The sequence below is a fragment of the Podarcis vaucheri genome, assembly GCF_965113315.1.
Source record: "Podarcis vaucheri genome assembly, chromosome: 11".
Classification (NCBI taxonomy): domain Eukaryota; kingdom Metazoa; phylum Chordata; class Lepidosauria; order Squamata; family Lacertidae; genus Podarcis; species Podarcis vaucheri.
Window position 1 is genome coordinate 11,392,817 of NC_138749.1, and position 22,222 is coordinate 11,415,038.

Genomic DNA, 22,222 nt, shown 5'->3' on the forward strand with positions numbered 1-22,222 from the left:
TCATAGGGTATAGGTCTGACCAGTCTCCCCTCAATAAATAAAGTTATGGTGCTGGGCCACCCTAATGCCCAGCTCTGACAATTAGTTTTCAAGGGCACAGCCAGCACTATAGGCCAACCAATTCACTTTGGGGGTTTAGATTCAATGCAAACTGTCCATGCTCATTGAACATGTATATAATGAAGTTGTGCGGACACCCTGTTGTGAACCCCTGTTTATTGCATTATAGTACAGTAATTTGAAGCCTTGAGCTGAGGAGGCTAACCTGTGGCTCTCCAGCTATTTTTGGACTACCACTCCCAGCGTCGCTGACCATTTGGCATGCTGGTTGGGGCTGACGGGAATTGGAGTGCCTCAGGTTAGTCATCCTTGTCCTAAAGAAGTGACAAAAGAAAGCCAGCACAGATCAAAACCAAGTCCGCACCCACCCAAACAGTGTGGGAATCAGCCCCAAAAAGTTCAGTGACTTTATAGGATTTCTGCCAAGTCTAGGAAATTGAAATGCTCCCTTCTCTCTTTGGAAGTCTGCTGCTGATGGAAGAGGATAGAGAAAGAGAGATGTTTGGTAGTGGCTGCAGATTTCTTCCAGCCTCAGTTGATATGTTCCTGCTGCTGCATAGAAAATCTTTGTAACACCCTTTCTCAACCTGCGATCTCATTGCTGGAAGGAAGGGAGTAACAAAAGTGGGTTGGGTTGTTGTTTTTTGCTAGCTATGGCACCATTCATGGAATAGCGATCAATGACTGCTTCACCAGCACATGATCACCAGCTAATTGCTACAGTAAGAATTTCACACATGAATTCGTCTCTGGGAGCAGTTCCAATAGTTATAAAAAGATCCATGCCCAAATTTAACTGACACATAATTATGAATTACTGACTCAGGAAGAAATTCCTTAAGTTGCTCACTGGTGACGTGTTCTTTCCATACTAGCTGGACTAAGTATAGAGAAGTTACATGCTGGGCTATTCGTTGCTAGGGAACCTTCAACATTGCTAATTTGACTGCTATCCCCATTCAATTGCCCTTTATTATGAGGAATGTAATATATGCTGCATTCTCTCCCCCCCCCTTCTCAATTTGTGGGTCTGAATGCATTTTTAAAATTTATTTTACTGTTAATATGTGTGCTGATTAATTATGAATGTGTGTTCTTACAAAACAGGGTTTTCCATGTTAGCAAAAGGGGGTGCGTGTGAGCAAGCATCAATGTCTGCACATCCACACTTTTGGACACATTTCCCTTTAAAAAGTCATGTATGGGGTGGAGGCTTAGAAAACTGCTTGGGGAAAGGCCATTAAACCCAGTTTGGATTCTGTGCAATTGCTAGACTGCATCTATTGTTTACAGTGAATACTGAACTTGCTTCATCGACTTTTGAACATGTCTACTTCAAAATTTCCAGCGTCAACTGTCTACTTACAACTCCAAAGGCAATTTTTGGTGACATTTAAAGGTTTCCCCAGAATTATTAACACTCAGTCTTGAAAAAATAGTGATTGAGAATAATGGTGAAAAGGCACACAGTGGGAAAGTACTGTATCAGAAATATTTTAAAATGATGAAATAAATGACACCAACCACCTTTTTGAACTGTGCTAAAGAGTTTTAAATGACATTTAAATGGCTGATGGGGAAGAGAGAGAAGGCATGTTTGTGCAGGGCAATACCAGTGAATTGGCTTTTTAAAAAGTAAGTCCCAAGACATCTTAAAAACAGATAACATAAAAATTACATACATCAAATATATTTAACATGAGATCCTTCTGAAAATCTTTTGCAGTTAAATATTACAGTTATTTACTCAGTTCATATCTCTTTCTATACTAACAGTTAGAGTTTTAAAATATACACAGATATAATACATAATATAAATAAATTCTCCTTGCAGTGCTGTAGTGAAATACCATTATCCTCAGGAAGAACATTAGCCACATTTTATAAATACGTTTTCTAGGGTCACTGTGAAAGTGGGTTCTGCAGCCCCCTTTCAGTTAGCCTACCTGGTTAGAATTATGGTTAGCAATGCATAGTGATTCAGTTGCAGCTGGAACACTTTAAAAAAATTGCACAGCTGGATACACAGAAACAGGTGCAACAAGAGAAACTGTGAACACATACTTTCTGCTTAGTCTAGAGTGCAGGACAACACTAAATTCTGCATCGCATTGGAGAAATCAGGAGCAGTCACCCAGTTCACCTCCCCCCGACGTTTAAGGAGGCAAATGCTCTAGTTCATCACAACTGGCAGAGTGCCCCAACCTCAGGCTGATTGTATGGGAAATGGAAGATTTGATCCTGGGAAGAGAACATAATGCAGAAAGAAAATTACCTGGCTGCTGCAGTACCGACTGTGGCTTGGATGCTGCTATTCTTGCTTTTATGTCATTTAATTGACCATTACTGTGCACTGGCTAAAGAAAAAAAGAAGTGCCTGGAATTTATTATTTTAAAAAGAAGCTTCAAAGGAAATCTCTTCAATCATGCTGGAAAGAGACAGTTGTGGTATAAAGAAAGTTGTTTGCCAAGGTCAAGGAGAAGAATGGCTTTGTTCAGTGAAGGCAACATACTTTACTGTGCTTCCTTATTCTATCAAGCTTCAAACCCACAAAGCTGGCATGCCTAAGCACAAGGGGTCAGTCATGGCAACTGCTGGGGAAAAGCTCTGTCCAACACTGCTTTGCTGCATGCAGGAAGTCACAAGAGAAAGAGGCAAAGTTTGCCATGAGAACTGGCACTTTCTATGCCCAAGCAGGGTGTGAATGAGGAACAATGCGGGTGTGTGTGTGTGGGTGTGTGTGGGTGTGTGTCGGGGGAGGATTCCCTTGACTGGAGCATTATTGGGTAATTTCACCACCATGAGACTGGCTGAAACCTAACTGGGCACCTTTGGCAGGGACAAAAAACTACCAAACAGAAGCTCAAGGCACTGTAGAACTGAAGCAAATTCAGCTGAAGGAGTAATGTCTCAAGTGCATGCTGAAGCAATCATTACTTGCCATAGTTACTGGTTTATGAATTAGGAATATGAAAAGTTATATTAAACCATGACCCCCAGAATAATTCCATTTTGTATTATAACCTCTGTTCAACTGCGATGTTAATACACTGCTGTGTTGCAGCAGCGGATTTGTAAGTGCACATTAGAAATGCGGAGTGAGAGAGACGATTTTTGTGTATCAGGTGACTGCAGGACTTTACTTGTTCCTCCCTCTCTCTGCATGTTGTTCTTCCAAGGACTCGATACTGAATCAGCAATACGTCAATATGCAGACTGCTGAACTTTTAAAAAAGAGAGCGGTGACTCTTGGGACTCATCACCTGCTAAAAATGGGCAAGTACTCCAGTTCTTTTCTGAATCAGATCAGAATGCTTAGGACCAGTCCATCGGTAAAAACTGTATTCTATTATAAGGGAGATACTTCGCAAGCTGGGTATTCGATTTGCAGCAGTCAAAGAATTGGCTAGCTGCCTAAGTTCAAGTTGCAGGAAGCTGCTCTGCATTTCTGATGCTATCTGATAGTAGACTGAGTGTTGCCTTTGCAAAGCTTAATAGTTTTGAAAGCAACTGAATAGGTAGGAATTGCAGGTGTACTTTAATGTCGAAACAATAGAGTGTTGAGAAAGCTATTTACTTTAAACATTCTTTAACCCAAAGATTAAAAACCATATTGGTGAAACAGTTTCTGTGTGTTACACTGGTCGCGTTCACATCCTGGCTTGGTAAGTGAGGATACGCATGCAGCCACTTCCCTCTTCCCTTTGCACAGGCAGGGAATTACGTCAGGAAGCTGCAGTTAACCATAGCTCCCTATAATGTGCAAACCTAGAAAGTATGGTGAATGTCTTTCAAACAAGCCAGGATACCAAGCCATGGTTTAACATTGGCTTCCAGATCCTGGGTTATTTGGAAACCATTAACCATAGTTTCCTGGTTTGCGTGTAATGGCAAGTCATGGTTAACAGTGGATTCCTGCTTCATTGCCCGCTTACTTAAAAGCACCGTGTGTCAGTGCACTAAGCTTGGGCGGATCCAGTTTCTTAAGCCATGTTTCATTAGGCAATTGAGTATCTGATGCGGAAGTGATGCTGTTAACACTATTGCATATTAGTGCCATGTTAGGAAGTTAAAATAATTTCCCTAACCATTCTGGTTTCCTTCAAATTGCTGGTAACGATGCAAGCCAGTGCCAATATCTCATTCTATTTCTCCCAAAAGGCCTCCCTGCCAACCAGCGCTGTGCTACCCAATCAAATATGGTATCATACAACTTTTTCCATGGTATGAAGCAACTGCCCTCCATAACTGACTTGAAACAAGTCACAAAGTTGGCTGAAGGCAAACCTTCCATTCAGCTTGCCCAGCCAGTCCTATGGAAGCTCTGCCAGACTGTATCTTGACTTCACAATGGTTCCTAACATGGCCAGGGAATCTGTCCTGCAGATTGGCGCTGCCACTAGTAACCGTAAGGACTACTCAACTATGATAACAAGGAACTGACCTTTTTGTGAAGTATTTTGGACCTTGTACCCCTATCTCTCTTTTCTCACAATCACAGTAAAAGCAATGTGTTCTCATACATATTCACAGGATAAAAGTTTATGGATTGGTCCGAGTAACCTGCAGCAGTCTGCAGTGGAGCTGTAATTATAGGGCAGAGGTTTCTGGGTCCGTGACTTTCCTCTTTCTCAGTGTGGCACATGGACAAAATATTTATGGCCACTTAATATACTGAAGGCAGGCTGAAACTGCCCTACTGACTGCTTCTAGGTTATGGTCCGTACAAAGTTGCCTTTGATGGAGCTGGGACAACAACTGTAACCATCTTCTTGTGCCCCAGATGCAAGGAAAAAGCATTGTTCCCTCCACCAGTTAAATTTCCTTTCGGACTACATAATTAATTCTTGGTTTGGCCTACTGCAACTTTATTTCCCAAAACAATCATTTTAAAAATGAAGGGCAGCGGCAGAAATTGAAGTTCAGTATGTGCAAGCGAGCCCCATAACCATGGACGACGTTACGATACACAGTCACGAAGGCTTCTTTCTATTATTTCAAGATAGAATTTCTCAAACCACAACCTAAGAAAATGAAAATAGTTATTCCATTTACCAATGCTGGTGCCTTAATGACAGCAGGGAAAGAATAATTTTAGCATGGTATCAAGTGGTATAACCCCCCCCCCACTTGTTTCAAGTATTCTTAGCAGCAAAATCTCCCCCCCCCCAAAAAAATCCCCTCCATACAAACCAAAAAGCATCCAACCAAAAATACAAGATTAGTTTCTTATGCTATACAATTCAGCACTGATTCACTAAAGTGTATTGGTTCATCAACCATCATTTGGTCCACATTTGAAGAGATCCTTAAATTCCACTTTTTGCTTTTTTGCTTAGGAAATTTGGCTGGGAGTCTATATAGTATCTTCAAACTCTGATGAGGAATTCCAGGCCGAGAGAAGCGGGGATGTGGATAGAGTCCATGGTTAGAGAAGAAGGGTTGAATGGAAACAGTACAGGGAACATGAACTTGAAGTCTAACAGTAGCTGTGGAGGTTCATTCCGCTCTTGCAAATTTGCCTACAAGAAATTGGGGGCAAGGGGATGGGGAAGAAAACACACTCATCAGCAAACAGACAAAATGCAGCAGAATTCACGTTGGAACACCTGTGTGGCTGAGACCAGCCTTATCCTCAGTTGGCTTTCTGCAGCTGGGAGAGGGGAATGAGACTAACACTTATCTGGCTGCCATGGTAGTCAACTGAGCAGTCAAATACTGTGAATTGATTGACTGATAAAAACCAAAGGAAATAACTGTTTGGTGAATCGTTCATATTTACCAAAAACCTTCTGAGACCAAATCTTTTCATCAAGTGACTAATTGTAAAGCTTTGGTCTAAACGGCCAACCATATTGGATTTTGATCCATTATTCTATACCAGGACTTTGGGTCATGGGAACCAAACCTTTGTGCCAAGAAAAGCTATTATTCAGCTATTCTTTTCCCTCAAAAGATTAGAATCACAGAAGGGAGGGTATGTGTGGCTGTGGATGCTGAAAAGCTCCAACCCCTCCAGAAAGTCACCTTTCCCAAATCTGCAGCCTTCCGTGACTTGAAGGGCATTTTTTTCCAAGGTAGGAAGCCAGGAGGAAATCTGGCAATGTTTCCAATATTGCTTCTACAGGTCAAAGATACACGGCGTCCCTCTCACTGTTGGCCTTGTCTGTGATAGAAGCATTTTGCAACAATCAATATAAATCTGCAGAACAGGAGCACAGCACATGGCTTTGCGTGCATGGAAGGTACCAGGTTCGTTACTTGTGTCTCCACCTCCAAGTGTGCAAGGAGTTAAGGCCTGGAAAGATCTTGAGCTGAGACTGTGGAGAGTCATTGCTATTTGAAATAAATAGAACTGGGCTACACCAATGGCCTTGTGTGCTTCTATGAGTGACGCTGCACAGAAAAGGTACTAGTAGGAGGGGGAGGGAAACTGAGCATCTTGGGTTTTTTAAAAAAAGGAAATATAAATGCTTTTGTATCCCTGTGATCTGTTCCTGAACCAAGGCTTTAAAAGCTCTGCCATTTAGAAAACACACATGGCTGGTTTTTCCTGTGAGGCAGAGGTAGAACTTCCCAATGCCTGTCTGTTGGAGCACTCACCTGAATGTTTCTTATGAAGGCTACTGTCACACGCTCTTCAAATTCATTCACGGGAGTGTAGAGATTGAGTATTTTTACAATCTGTGGACAGGAAAATAAGACGGGGGCTTAGAGGAGGGGGCATACACAGAGTAGCTGAATTGATGCAGTGCACCCTGCATCACCCTTTATGTAAAAAAACGTAGCCACTTCTCTCAAGGAAAGAGGGAGAAAACTTAGGAACTAAGGGTGTAACTACAAGTTGCAAGGATAACACAGGGCACCCAACCTGGGTGGGGAGGGGAAGGTTAGATGCTTCCAGGTGGGAGTGGGTGCTTAACGTTTGCAACACCTGCCCAGTGATTTTTCTCCTGTAAATGCTTTCCTTTGGCTGAGGGGGTAATAACCTCAGAGAGGACTTGGGGAGATCCAGGGTCAAATTCTTGCTTGGCCTTCAAGCTCACCAGTAAGGTAAAGGTAAAGGGACCCCTGACTGTTAGGTCCAGTCGTGACTGACTCTGGGGTTGCAGCGCTCATCTCGCTTTATTGGCCAAGGGAGCCAGTGTACAGCTTCCGGGTCATGTGGCCAGCATGACTAAGCCGCTTCTGGCGAACCAGAGTGGCGCACGGAAATGCCATTTACCTTCCCGCCTATTTATTTACTTGCACTTTTACGTGCTTTCGAACTGCTAGCTTGGCAGGAGCAGGGACTGAGCAATGGGAGCTCACCTCGTCGCGGGGATTCAAACCACCGACCTTCTGATTGGCAAGTCCTAGGCTCTGTGGTTTAACCCGCAGCTCCACCTGTGTCCCTAAGCTCCCTGAGCTCTTTAACCTCAGCTTGACCTCAGCTGTTGTGAGTTTAAAAACGGCGTGGGTGGGGTCTTTTGGGACAGCAAAACAATCTTGTGTTTGGCTTTGTCAAGTCTTTTGTTAAGACTTTGACCTCATAAACAAGTAAATCAATGGATCCCTTCACTTCTTTACCTGCTGTGTGGTGAGGGCTGTGCATAAGGAACATATTGCCTCCGCATCTTCCGAGGTCTTCTTCTTCAGCTGCAGGAGCTGTGCCGCTTGGATCAGAGGCTCCATGGTCTTGGCAGCCCCGCTCTGTAGTAGATTCTTTCCTCGCAACCATTCCTCCAGCTGGCTGATGTTAAACCTGGACCGACACAAGAAGGCCATAATTAAAAAAAATAAAATAGGAGGAGGAAGAGGAAACATTTCAAACATGGCAGGTTGCCTCTGAAAGTGGCTGAGAAGGTTTGAGTTTCCCAAGGCAAAAGAGACCCTTGGGGGTGCTCCTCTGTAGCGACTGACTCCCGAAGATGATCTACACAGCATGAGAGATGAGCTAAAGTCGAGGCAAGCAAACTAGTATGATTGCACTACTGCACCAGGGATGGCACACACAATGCTCACACATTTTCTTGGTGAGGCAGTGCATACTACTGCCCTTCTTCCTCCTGAAAAACTGGGACCGCCTCTCCTGGTATAATAATAAAATAATAATAATAATAATAATAATAATAATAATAATAATAATTTATTATTTATACCCCGCCCATCTTGCTGAGTTTCCCCAGCCACTCTGGGCGGTTCCCAATCAAGTGTTAAAAACCGTACAGCATTAAATATTAAAAACGTCCCTAAACAGGGCTGCCTTCAGATGTCTTTTAAAGATAGGATAGCTGCTTATTTCCTTCACATCTGAAGGGTGGGCGCCACTACTGAGAAGGCCCTCTGTCTGGTTCTCTGTAACCTCACTTCTCGCAATGAAGGAACCGCCAGAAGGCCCTCAGTGCTGGACTTCAGTGTCCGGGCTGAACAATGGGGGTGGAGACGCTCCTTCAGGTATACAGGACCGAGGCCGTTTAGGGCTTCAAAGGTCAGCACCAACACTTTGAATTGTGCTCGGAAACGTACTGGGAGCCAATGCAGATCTTTCAGGACTGGTGTTATGTGGTCCCAGCGGCCACTCCCAATCACCAGTCTAGCTGCTGCATTCTGGATTAATTGCAGTTTCCGGGTCACCTTCAAAGGTAGCCCCACGTAGAGCGCATTGCAGTAGTCCAAGCGGGAAATAATTTGAGCATGCACCACTCTGGTGAGACAGTCTGCGGGCAGGTAGGGTCTTAGCCTGCGTACCAGGTGCAGCTGGTAGACAGCCGTCCTGGACACAGAATTAACCTGCGCCTCCATGGACAGCTGTGAGTCCAAAATGACTCCCAGGCTGCGCACCTGGTCCTTCAGGGGCACAGTTACCCCATTCAAGGAATCCCCCACACCTGCCTGCCCCCTGTCCCCCCAAAACAGTACTTCTGTCTTGTCAGGATTCAGCCTCAACCTGTTAGCCGCCATCCATCCTCCAACTGCCTCCAGGCACTCCAGGTATAGCCCGCAGAGGACCTTAAGGTCCATGAATAACCATAGTTTAGAGGTCCTGGGCCCTAAGGAAGTTAGACTATCCTCCACCAGGGCCAGGGCCTTTTCGATGATTGCTCCAACCTGGTGGAATGCTCTGTCCCATGAGACTAGGTCCCTGCAGGATTTAACCTCCTTCCGTCAGGCCTGTAAGACAGAGCTATTCCGCCTGGCCTTTAATTTGAATTCAGCCTGATCTTCTATTTCCCTTCTCTTCCCTCCCCCTCCTCTTTTATTAAGATCACCCGCTCTGAGACCCCACAGCTAATTCTCCACTGGCCTCCTCGCTGGCCCAAGTAGGACCAATTCAGCCAGCTAGCCCTGGGGATTATCTAATGCTTATTTCCCTTAAATTGATTTTTGAATTTTATCGTTATTCATGTTTTTATACTGTATTTTATGCTGCTTTTATAATCAAATGTTTTAAATTGGTTGCTAGCCGCCCTGAGCCTGGTTTTTGAACCGGGAATGGCGGTGTATAAATAATTTAATATTATTATTATTATTATTATTATTATTATTATTATTATTATTATTATTACTACTACTACTACTACTACTACTGGGAGAAGCAAAATGGTGGCATTGGGAGACGTGCAGCCTTTGGGAAGGGTGGCTAAGCATGATCATGTGCTTTGGCCTGAACCCCACCTGAGTTGCATGCCTGTGCTCCACGAACAGACATCCTTCCTCAGCAGCAGATTGTTCAGGGCCACTGCATTGATCATGTAGAAGAGCTGCTTCACAGCCTGCTGGATGATCTCGGGGTCGAGGCCCTGGTCGTACATGACGCTGTGGAACGTGTTCAGCTGGCGGATGATGGCCTCCAAGGTGTAGAAGTTGTCGCTGTCCCCCATGCTGGAGGTCCGCTTGCGGTAGCCCATTGGCTTCACGCCCGACAGACCCTGGATGCTCTCGTTTTCTAACACCGCCGTCACTGGGAAGGAAAGAAATTACTCTATTTGTCACTCTATAAGACGCACCAGACCATAAGACGCACCTAGTTTTTGGAGGAGGAAAACAAGAAGAAAAAAATTCTGAATCTCAGAAGCCAGAACAGCAAGAGGGATCGCTGCGCAGTGAAAGCAGCCATCCCTCTTGCTGTTCTGGCTTCTGGGATAGCTGCGCAGCCTGCATTTGCTCCATAAGACGCACACACATTTCCCCTTACTTTTTAGGAGGGAAAAGTGAGTCTTATAGAGCAAAAAATACGATATTTGCAAAAAGCAAACTAGGTGTCTTGAGAAACCTGAAATGCTTGTGTTTCAGTGCCGAGTTTTCCTAAATACCTCCACCCACCTATCCAGCTGCACAAGTCTGCCTGCCTCTAAATCATCTTTAAATTGCAGGCAATTTGCATTTCAGTCCCATGAGTGGATAGTAATGGGCTGTGGTGGTTGTAGTGGCAAACGAATACAGCGCTCTGGTAGCCCAGAGGGAACAATCAGCGGAAGGAACTTTCACCTGGCACCAAGGAAGACTTCCTTTGTCAGATTAATCTTCTCGCTCTTGGCATAGGGATGGATAATTTTATGCAGCATTCCTCCTGCGTCGGTGTTGGGGAGGATTAATTACTTAATGGTTATAAAGCACGGGAAAATGGTGTGGGCAACAGGATGGGTTGGAACCCAATTAACATACTGTAAAAATTACGAACACCTCTGCACAGAGGTATCATAAATACCCACTGCAGCCCCAGCATGCAGTTTGAGTAACTTCCGTATTTTAAGCCCTTGCGTAACGCAGGCGGAAAAGGGAGGCAAGGAAAGGTAAAATTAACGTTCCTAGATGAATCTGAAAACATGTGGAACTGAGTACTGAGCAAAGGCCTCAGGACTGTACAAATGTCAGCATTTGCTCCCCCCCCCAACAAGTTTCTAGTCTTCATGGCTGTGAAAATGCATAGGCCTGGTGAAATTTCAGGAATCATAGCAGGGATTCCTGTGCAATTAGCGTTTAAATTCCTGTGAAGGGATTGTGGTGGGAAAACTCATTGGCACAGATAATCCCCATTGGATGCCTGCCAGGTTCTGGTTTCAGATCAGTGCTTAAAAAACCACAAGGATTTTCAGTTCCAACACGAAGTTCTCTTGCATAGATTCCTCCCTAGCAAGAACTCCAAAAATAGTTTCCATGTATGAAAACATGATGCCCAAACTGGCTGATAATGTGCACAAACCACAAACAACTCCTTCACTGCAAACCCTATTGCTGTTTGGGGTGCTGTGCCCACTGGGTAACTTGGTAAATGGTATTGGTCACCCCGAATATTATGGATATGGGTCTGCTTCTGTTGGATTCCATTTCCCAGTTTAATTCAGGGTGCGCTGAAATGCACCACTGGGCTGAGTTAAATGTGAGCACTGGGGTTTCACCTATCATGGGCTGCAAGACGCCTTCTGCAATTTTAATGAGCTGCTGGTAGATCTGAATGGAAAGATCACTCAGGATCTGGCGGTACTCCGTGAGGTCGAAGTTCTTCAGGCAATGTTCATTCTGCTTCACAGTATTCTGGGTCATAAAACCCTAAAAAAAAAGGGAGAGCAACAAAAGGGAGACATTTAGCCACGATTGGTTTGCTGACATGTAAACCAAAGCAGACTCTTCCAAACACGACCCTGAGAAAGGCTTGGGCTTTTTGGCCAGATCTCAGGGTCATTGTTGCCCACTGCCCGTTTGCAGGTTTGTGACAGGCAAATCGAGTTCCCCATGATGTCTAAGCAGACACTGTTTAGATGGGAGTGTTCTGCCCTCCTGCTTGATCTATGGAGCCCTTGATCTATGGCAGAAGAAGGTCTCTCTCATTGGAGAAGTTCAAGTGACTACCAGGTCTTGAGCATTTCATTAGCTGCTTGGTGCAGGTATGAATTTGATACCCGCAATGGGCAGCATGTTCTGGGATGAAGGTAAAGGTAAAGGACACCTGGGCAGGTAAGTCCAGTCAAAGGCGACTATGGGGTTGTGGCGCTCATCTCGCTTTCAGGCTGAAGGAGCCGGCATTTGTCCACGGAACAGCTTTCCGGGTCATGTGGCCAGCATGACTAAACCCCTTCTGGCGCAATGGAAAACCGTGATGGAAGCCAGAGCACACGGAAACGCCATTTACCTTCAGAGTGCAGCGGTACCTATTTATCTACTTGCCCTGGCGTGCTTTTGAACTGCTAGGTTGGCAGGAACTGGGACAGAGCAACGGGAGCTCACCCTGCCACACAGATTCGAACCACCGACCTTCCGATCGGCAAGCCCAAGAGGCTTGGTGGTTTAGACCATAGCGCCACCCGCTCCTGTACATTGTGTTCTGGGTTGAGGAGAGACACCAAGATCCTCTTGCTGGGCAGGATGCATGATGCACAGCACACACACCAGCATATTTTCATGTTGATATACTTAACTAAAAATAGGCAAATAGGGAAAAGGCATTTTGGCTCAGTCCACCCCCCATCCTGCTTCTGGAAACGATCTAAGGGCATTTTTGTTGTTGTTATTCTAGATCTACTGATGTTAAACTCAAGGGAATAAGCAGCTGTAGCTTCCAGGGCAGATCCATAGGAGGGTGAAAAACTTTATGCTAATAGGGGACTCGTTCTCCGAGTGTGGAGCCTTGTGTAGCAAAATGGTGCTGTCCATAAATAGAGGTGTCAACAGACCTGGAGGAAACCCAAATTTGCACAATCTTTAGATAAACCCCTAAAGGAGAGGAAACCCCCAAAACAAAACAAAACCACACATAGTCAACAAAGACTGAGCATGCTCAGTGAGAACAGAATACGTCCACAGGTGGAGCAAGAGAACAGAAAATCAGGGTGGTGGGTGAGAAAAGATGTAATATCCTGTACTCGAACACTGCACATTTTTCTTGCAAATCCCATTTGTTCTGATATAAGATACTACAAAGATATTGAAAACAATTCAGCATTAGCCTTCAATGGCAAGTTCCCATTGAAGTGAATGGGAGCAGCAGTGCTTATTTCAGTAGAGAAGTTACAGGTGACAGACTGTGTGCACATCCATCATGGTGACATTTCCCACAACCGCTTATCTCACCGTATCCCCACTGTATTGCTTCAGGCAATGTAGAAGGCGGCAGGTGTTAGCCAGCCAAAACGACGTCATCTCAAAGTCGTCGTGATGTTTCTGCGAAGAACCCAAAACAAATATGATGAAAACCCTCTTTGAAACCTCTGCTTTTATGGGTTAGTTTTGCTTAAAACCCCCTGATTAATTCCTGGAGTCACAATATCCTTCTAGTCACACGTCCATTATAGGCAGGTGATCTAGATATCTGCAGCAGGAATGCTTAATTCTGCTATTTCCAAATATGCTTGCATTGAACCATTAGGGAGGTAGTGTTGCTGTATCAGGAGGAGAAGCAATTTAGTGTAATAGGATTGTAAGAATGGAGGGGCAGACAAGGAGCCATCCCTTGAGCCCATGAGACTTCTTCATTACCTCCTTGAAAGAAATCTGGTTCGATCAGTTACATCTTGCTTGCAACAAAGCCTGGCACTTTCCCTTCATGGGTATCATACAGACTTTTGGTTGCTCATTCTGCAGCATAAATTCTTTGGTACCAGGATTGGCTCAAAGCTTAAGGTGGGTGCTGGAGTAAGTGCCCTTTGGTGGACGCTATCCGACTTATCTGGCAGGGGTTCCTAGCTGAAGGCAGCTAAGAGCCACCTAGCTGTACTTTCCCCAGGGAGACTGATGAGAGCATCACAGCAGAGCAGGAAATTAACATGGCTGCTCACAGACTCAGCTGCCTGGCATGGGTGGGACAAGGCAGAGCTCAGTGCTGGTAAGTCCTGCCAGGATGCTGGGGCCTTAGCAGATCATAGATGCTGAGACCAGGCCTGGCAGGAAGAGTAAGGTCTAGAAACTGTGAGCTCTGAAGCAAAGGCCATGAGAAAAAGAACGAATGTGAAGTTCTTGACACATCTACTGATGCTCTTGCAAATGCTTCCTCAACTTTGGCCCTCCAGATGTTTTTGGCCTACAACTCCCATGATCCCTAGCTAGCAGGACCAGTGGTCAGGGATGATGGGAATTGTAGTCTCAAAACATCTGGAGGGCCAGGTTAAGGAAGCCTGCCTAAGAGACTCTCTGGGTGCACATTATGGTTTCAAAGGCTCCAGTGTTTTATGGAGAAAGTTTCTTGAGTTCTGGATGGAGGGGCAGGCATATTCTTTCCCTAGAAACCTCTACTGCCAACCATCCAGTTGTATGTTTAACCTTGTCACACTTCTTGCTAATAATATCAGAACAAAGCCAAACAAACAATAAAACCCCAGGCAATTTGTTCCCATTAGAAAAACCCTGAGGTTACGTAGGTGTTAGGGTTTTGCTTTGTTTTTACCTTTAATACTTTTTTAATGCCATTGATGGTAGAGGTAAGCAAGGAGTGCACTTTATGATCATCATTACTATAATCTGCATGCCTGATACACATGTAAAGGATGTAGGCAGGAAGACAGGGCACCGTGGCAGAGACCATCTGGGGCTTCAGATCTGTGAGCAGGAGAGAAAACCTTTCAGACAACCTGACTTCTTAACAGTGTAGTTATATATTATGCACACCATCTGAATGATGACCAAATCACAGAATTACTTAATTATCAGATTCCTCCCCTACAATATAAAATCTATACAAAAAACTCATTTTTTAAAAAAAACCCCAGTTATGCATGCATTAGCTAAATGAAGTATATCACATTGTGAAGAAATGGACCCACATTAATACAGTTAAGTGGGCACTGCAGTCAAAAACTCAGTGTGTAAGAGAGATTTAAATCTGATGATTTAAATACTTTACAAGCTATTTTAAATCCTTTTAAAAACCAGAATGATATCTGATTTCTACACGGAGTTTCCAGTAGATCCTGATCATTTTTGCACCTGCTTAGGTTTGGCAATTCTGCAGCATCACACAGTCCTGCTTTCCAGGGGACGCCGTATAATTTGCTTGCTGTCAAATTTTTGTGCTTCTGCTGTGAAACCCTTGCACGTTGCAGAGTATTCTGGGAAGTGTTAAGTGTTCTCAGGTGCACACTACAAAATAGCCAAGTCTTCGGGATCAGGTTGAAGATTCATGCAGTCCATCATGCTGGCCAGCAAGACGCTTCCAGGAAGCTTGGAAGGCAGTCCTCCTTTCCTGCAATGCTGAGATATTCCATTCAGGCTCTACAGCTAACAGCCATAGACAGACCTATCTGTGGTGGATTGGTCGCATCCTTTTTGATGGCCCTTGGATAGTGAATTCCACAAATCAATTGTGCGCTGTGTGAAGAAGTACTTGGCATGGTCGGACTTCCTGGGACCACCACACAAAACAGAAAGTGCACCTTATAAACAGTGCTTGAATTACCGGATGGAAGAGAGTCTCCCCCCCCCCCTTTTTCCTTCAGCAACAGCCTACTTCAATAAACTTGGTCCCATGGCTTGCCTGGAAATGGGGTTCACCCCTATCCCACCTGTTTCTGTTGTTTCAGAGCACATGTCCTTTCCCTGCAGCTGCCCATTACAGGGCAACTTCAGTAGATGTTGGCAGCCATCTTGCAGGGAAGTGTGCCTGCTGTTACTCGCCTTCCTACTCTGAGGTTTCTTTTAATAACAAGCAAAGCCAAGAGCATTACCTGTAATGAGATTTTTCACAAGTAGCGGCTCATCTTCTTTGCAATACTCCAGCATTCCCTGGAAATCTTTCTCCTTCCTTTGGACAGTGACCTGTCTGTTGAGTTCATGCCGCCGCTTTTCAGTCTGTTCAACAACTTGATCAGCTGTGAAGAGAAAACAGATGAGCCGGTGCTGAATCAAAGTAAATTGCCAAATGATCAATGCTGCACAGATACCTTACAGGCAGGCTTAAAGCAGCAGCCTTGAAAAGCAGCTAGCGCCTTCTGGTTTGGTCCATTTCAAGCTGGCGGTCTCCGAGAGAGGACTGCTGCAGGGAGATTTCTTACCCGTGGTTAGGAGATCCAGGAGCGAGCCACAGAATTGCACACTTCCTTCTCACCTCCCTTGGCATCAATTCTACTGCCCACTTTAACTGGGGCTCAGTGTTGGAAAGGCACCAAAGCTAACTGAACTTGGACTGATGTCTGTGCTTAAAGGTAAAGGGACCCCTGACCATTACGTCCAGTCGTGACCGACTCTGGGGTTGCGGCGCTCATCTCACTTTATTGGCCAAGGGAGCCGGCGTTTGTCCGCAGACAGCTTCTGAGTCATGTGGCCAGCATGACTAAGCCACTTCTGGCGAACCAGAGCAGCGCACGGAAATGCTGTTTACCTTCCCGTCGGAGTGGTACCTATTTATCTACTTGCACTTTGACGTGCTTTCGAACTGCTAGGTTGGCAGAAGCTGGGACCAGACAAGAGGAGCTCACCCCATTGCGGGGATTCGAACCACTGACCTTCTGATCGGCAAGTCCTAGGCTCTGTGGTTTAACCCACAGCCCCACCCGCATCCCATGTCTGTGCTTAAGTTCTCACAAAAAGCTGATAAAGTGAGGCTGTGTGTGTGTCATCTCTCTTCAGACTATGGGTGGGGCACATGGCTCCAATGATTTAATGCTCCTCCATACGAAAGCCTTACTTGCACACAGAAGGCTAGCGCATGCCTCATCTCCCTTGTTTTCTATGCCCAGGTAAGTAATATGCAGAAGCATTCAATGAGATGAGCCTTCTCCTAAGGTCTGGCATAGCTCCGGCCCAGGCTTACTTCCTCCCATCTACTGTATGTGAGAAAGAATCACAAGCTCTATAGGTCCCAACAGTTGCATGCCCTGTCATTGTTATATCCTCTCCTTTCTTGTCCATTCCTTCCCTACATGAACAAAAGAAACGTCTCCAGAGGCTTTCGTAATCACACTTATGCAGGAGTAAGCAGCTCTGAACCAAGTGGGAATTACTTCTAAGTATACACACCTGCTAATAAAAATGGATCTTGTGATCACTCATAATCACAAAAAGTTGCATCATCATCAAGTCCATTAATGGACCGAGAAGCTCACTGCTAATTTGCAGTTAACTGCCAATGGCTACAGATCCCATACACTTATTTGGATGCTATCATGTACCGTATTTTTCGCTCTATAACACGCACCCGACCATAACACGCACGTAGTTTTTAGAGGAGGAAAATCCGTAGGCATGCCACCCGTAGGCATTCCCTCCATAACACGCACAGACATTTCCCCTTACTTTCTAGGAGGAAAAAAGTGAGTGTTATGGTGCAAAAAATACGGTATTTATTTTTTAAAATTTGATTTACTGTTACAAATATATCCCATCTTTTCTCCAAGGAGCGCAAGGCAGTGCGCATGGTTCCCCCCCTCAACATTTTATCCTCACAGCAACCCTGTGAGGTGGGTTAGGCCGAGAGACTATGACTTGCCCAAGGTCACCTAGCGAGTTTCATGTCTGAACAGGGATTTGAGGCCTGGGGTCCCAACACTCTTTTATCACAGCGCCACACTGGTTCTTGGCATAGTAAGATATGGCATAGTAAGATGTATTGCTTTGTTGTTTTTTTGTTCCTGTTTTTATCATGTGCTTTGTGTTGCTGTACTGTGTTTTGATGTTGTGAACCGCGCCGAGATCTATGGATGTAGGGCAGCATACAAATTTAGTAGATAAATAGATAGATAAATAAATAAATAACCGTTCTGTGTGAGAGAGAAGATCTGGCCGCAACAACTAAATCGTATGTGCAGCCCACCTCCCACTCTCAAACCTGGTCCAAGGTGCTCATCATTAAGTCCTGACTTCCTGGATTGATCCCTAGTGGACAACTCGGCTGCAGCCATTAGACAAAACTGCTGTGTTCACAGGAAAAAGAGAAGCTCTGCTCTTTAACCGTACAGGAAGATGGTGACCGTACTGATGCCTTTTGTGTGTTAACACTGTTTAAAGTGGCTTACCATAGAGGATAACCGCTGTGGCACCCTGGTGAGGGGCGCAGCCGTGATATTTATTAGGAAAATGGATATTAAGGCACAATTCAAATAATGCGGCAAGTGTCACTTTGATGCATGTAAATTACAGTGACAAGAACCATCTGCTCCAGCTGCCACGATGCAGAATCCCCTATTCATTAGGCTTAATTTCATTTAATGACCAGCTTTCCAAAACCAGTCCTTCGGATCAAAGCCTGGCGTAGCTAATCGATCTGTCAAGCCACCAAGATAAAAAGAATTACAGGGCTGCACAGATGTCTTCTTTCCATGTTCCTTTCTTGCTGAGGCATTTCAACTGCTGCTGTAAATATACAGGGTTCCCTTAATAGGTGCAATTTATCCAAGAGGCACCAGGAGGTGGAGTGCTTCCTCGATATTGGAAGTACTAAAAGCCAAAGGAAGGCAGGACCGAAAAGGGCCACAGGGAGGCACCATGAGAACTGATTTTTAAAGCAGTCCAGCTCCTGTCCTATTTTATAGGCAAGAATTGTGCACCCCAGTCTATCAAGACTGTGGGATGTTATAGTGGGGGTGAGATGACTGATGGCACCTATATACCCTTGTACCCTGACAACATCTACCTACCAAATGAGTAACAAGGACTCTGGCTCTTAAGGTTCCTGACCGTTCCTTCCCCCTATGCATAACTCTCCTTGGTCTTCCAATCAATATCCTGATTTACACCTTAATATCATATCATCTGCTGCAGCCTCAGAGTTTCTGGCTTTCTGTTGGTTTAAAGATGCACAAGCCGCTCAGTTGAACTGAACTCTCTGTTATGGGGAAAGGAACACAACGGAGTTCTATTGACTTCTCATCTACAGCAGGAACATCTCAGGCCAGACCTACCTTCATAATCTTGGACTTTCTTCATGTAAATCTTGAGCTGCTTTTTCAGCTTGCTTTCATTCTTCTTCAGTTTTTCCAGCAGCTCTTTGAGATCCTGAAAGACAGGAATGACATCTGTAATCAAGTTAAACTGCTTCACTTGGCTAACAGAGCAAAAGTCTGCGTGTGCTGCTGCCAAACGCTCTGCTTCAGCCGTGCAAACACAAAACCAGCAAATGCTTCGTGGCACTCCCTTTACTGATTTGCATTAAAACAGTCCCCAGCAAGGGCGTTCCCACTTTGAACAGGTAATTGGAAAACATGCTAAAATGTAATAAAAGGGCCTGTCATAGCTAGAAACACCCCCCCCCCAGTGTTGCATTTACCTCCAAGGGTTTGGCGTTTCTCTCTAGCTACAGGGCGTTCCGGTTGTATGCCCTTTCCCAGGGCTTACAGCTTAAATTTATGGGAGGCATGAAAATGACTGGAAATTAGAAGCACTAACAATTCCACTAATGAGTATGCAAGGAATCCTGGTTTTAGTTTGGCACACCCAGTCCATAATGCTTTTCTGTCTCCTTTCCACATTCAGATTGGCCTCATTCACAGGGGTAGGGAACCCCTGACTAAATTTGTGGGCCTAATTTGGCCTGATGCAGGTTGACACATCAGGTGCGGAGCAAGTAGAGATGTACAGCAGATAGGAACCTTGCAGAAAGCAGCGTTGAAGGCTTGGTGACCGATCAGGAGATTGTGCTTTTTGAGGTTTTCCCATAGTTAATTCATGGTTTGTGGTTTCCTGCTTGTCAGTTTCCCTGTTCACATAGCAGGAAATTACATGATAGGAAGGGGTGGAGCTAAAAAGCTCACCGGTTCAAGGATTTCCATATGGGGCGCTCCCTCAGTTAAAGTTTATACCATAGTCAAACTAAGCTGTGGTTTAACTGAATATACAGCCTGCTGGTAAAAGGTAAAGGGACCCCTGGCCGTTAGTTCCTGTTGTGGCCGACTCTGGGGTTGCAGTGCTCATCTCGCTTTACTGGCCAAGGGAGCCGGCGTACAGCTTCCGGATCATGTGGCCAGCATGACTAAGCTGCTTTTGGCGAACCAGAGCAGCGCACAGAAACGCTGTTTACCTTCCCGCCAAAGCGGTACCTATTTATCTACTTGCACTTTGACGTGCTTTCGAACTGCTAGGTTGGCAGGAGCAGGGACCGAGCAACGGGAGCTCACCCCGTCGCGGGGATTTGAACCGACGACCCTCTGATGGGACGCGGGTGGTGCTGTGGTCTAACCCACAGAGCCTAGGGCTTGCAGCCTGCTGGTGCATGCTGCTAAAAAACCACTGGTGGTTTGCTCTTCCCCGCTGCTTCTAGGAAGCAAGCCATGAGCTGTGGCATGAGTGTCACACCTGAACCTGGGTTTGTGGTTTGTTTTGTCCAGAGAAAGCATGAGCAGTAAGCCCAAAAGAAACCTTGCTGACCACTCACAGTTTGGTTTGGAAATAATGAGCCTGGGATTGGACATAACGCCAAGCCAGAGGATGGTTTAGCTCCCAGAAATAGGACCAGCACCTCCAATTTCAGCAATGTGCATCAGTGCACACTGCACATTCGCCTTGAAGCCACAGCTCAACTATGGTCTAAAAGCAGTGTGTGAACAAGGTCACCATCTTCATGGGGTAAATTGCTGGTGCATGCCCATGAATAAAAACCGCTAGGGAGAGCTAGTGTGGTATTTTGGGCAGTTGGACCAGAGGGAACAGGCTTCAAATCCCTGCTCAGACACCAAGTTCACTGACGAATCACAGGCTCTCAGGCCAAACTACCTCACGGGGCTTATAGTGAGGATTAAATGGGAGAAGCCCAATTTCTAAGCTGAACTGAATATCTAGAATGAAGGACAAGGCACACAGATACAACAAATAAAATAAGCAGAAAGGTCTAAGGAAATTGTTGTCTTCTTCAGCCAGAAAGAAGTTGTCTAACTTTTTTTTTTTAAAGAGACCCTAAACACACCAGCAGCTTTTTAAAGCTGTACATTGATTTCTCTTTCAGGGTCCATTTCAGTCTGCACCAGACCAATCAATCATGCGTTGTGAGCTTTTCATATAATAGTAAAGTGAGTAATTTGTCAAGTTGCTCAGGGTGAGGCTGAATTATTTTAAGGAGCCAGTTATCGTGTTCTCTCTTTCCTTGCTGCTCGACTGCCTGCCTGATCTAGCTGTAACGTTATCAAAAGCTTGATTCCGTGTAGATGATGGAGAAAGCGTGGTTCAGCAGTTAAAAAAAACACACACAAAACCCCCCAGATTATACCATCAGCAGTTTGAAGCAGTAAAGCCTTCCCTGCAATGTTTGGGCTGCAAGTAGAGGGAAGGGGAAAAGAAGGCTACATTGTCTTCTCATTACATTAGATACATAGTGGTTTCTTCAAGTGCAGGGTTTAGGATTTTTAAACACATGTACGCACACACAAATTGCTCACGTGATTCTCAAATCTGGAACAGGACCCTAGTGTCAGGGTTAGGAGTGCTTTAACTGTTTGTCCTCTGCTGTGTTACCAATCCAGATAAGGCCTTCTGTACCAGTGGGGGACATGGGTGGCGCTATGGGTTAAACCACAGAGCCTAGGGCTTGCCAATCAAAAGGTCGCGGTTCGAATCCCCGCGACGGGGTGAGCTCCCGTTGGTCAGTCCCAGCTCCTGCCAACCTAGCAGTTCGAAAGCACACCAAAAAGTGCAAGTAGATAAATAGGTACCGCTCCGGCGGGAAGGTAAACGGCGTTTCCGTGCGTTGCTCTGGTTCGCCAGAAGCGGCTTAGTAATGCTGGCCACATGACCCAGAAGCTGTACGCCGGCTCCCTTGGCCAATAAAGTGAGATGAGCGCGGCAACCCCAGAGTCGGTCACGACTGGACCTAATGGTCAGGGGTCCCTTTACCTTTACCTGCAGTGGGGAGGAGTGTGTGTCTCCCATTCACTTCAATGGATAATTTTTTAGCCTAATACCAATTTAAGGCATGTTCCCACCAATATTGACTCAGACTGTGGTGGCAATTTGTATGAAACATTTCCATGAAGCTAATGTGACATGTAGTGTGATCCTCAGCTGAGCAGGAAATCCATGCAAGGCTAGCCTCATGTTTGTAGTTTTCGCACAGTGCCTGGAGTTTAGAGATGCTTCATAAGTACTAATTAAAGCTGTGCGTGCAAAGAATAACAATCCTGGCAAGAAAATGGCAAGTGTTTGTTTGACAGCCCTCGATTGCTGGAGCTTCTGCCAACGGGTTAAGCAATAAGCAGGTCTCTCCATGGCATGCCACAAAACCTTGCTCCCAACATAAATAATTACATTAAGAACAATCAGGGAATTAGT

General features: G+C 45.2%; 1 protein-coding gene across 3 annotated transcripts in view; it reads right to left on the bottom strand.

Moving 5' to 3' along the window:
* Nucleotides 1–3,576: 3,576 nt before the first annotated feature.
* Nucleotides 3,577–22,222, bottom strand: part of MYO5B (myosin VB) — a 294,157-nt gene continuing 275,511 nt past the window's right edge. For all 3 annotated transcript variants that reach the window (XM_082241748.1, XM_082241750.1, XM_082241749.1), the window contains 9 exons: nt 18,868–18,961; nt 15,697–15,840; nt 14,421–14,572; nt 13,112–13,201; nt 11,443–11,593; nt 9,719–10,004; nt 7,631–7,805; nt 6,665–6,745; nt 3,577–5,583 (listed from right to left, as the gene is read on the bottom strand). In XM_082241748.1, coding sequence (XP_082097874.1) covers nt 5,431–5,583; nt 6,665–6,745; nt 7,631–7,805; nt 9,719–10,004; nt 11,443–11,593; nt 13,112–13,201; nt 14,421–14,572; nt 15,697–15,840; nt 18,868–18,961 — 1,326 coding nt within the window. In that variant the 3' untranslated portion in view covers nt 3,577–5,430. The remainder of the gene's footprint in view (nt 5,584–6,664; nt 6,746–7,630; nt 7,806–9,718; nt 10,005–11,442; nt 11,594–13,111; nt 13,202–14,420; nt 14,573–15,696; nt 15,841–18,867; nt 18,962–22,222) is intronic.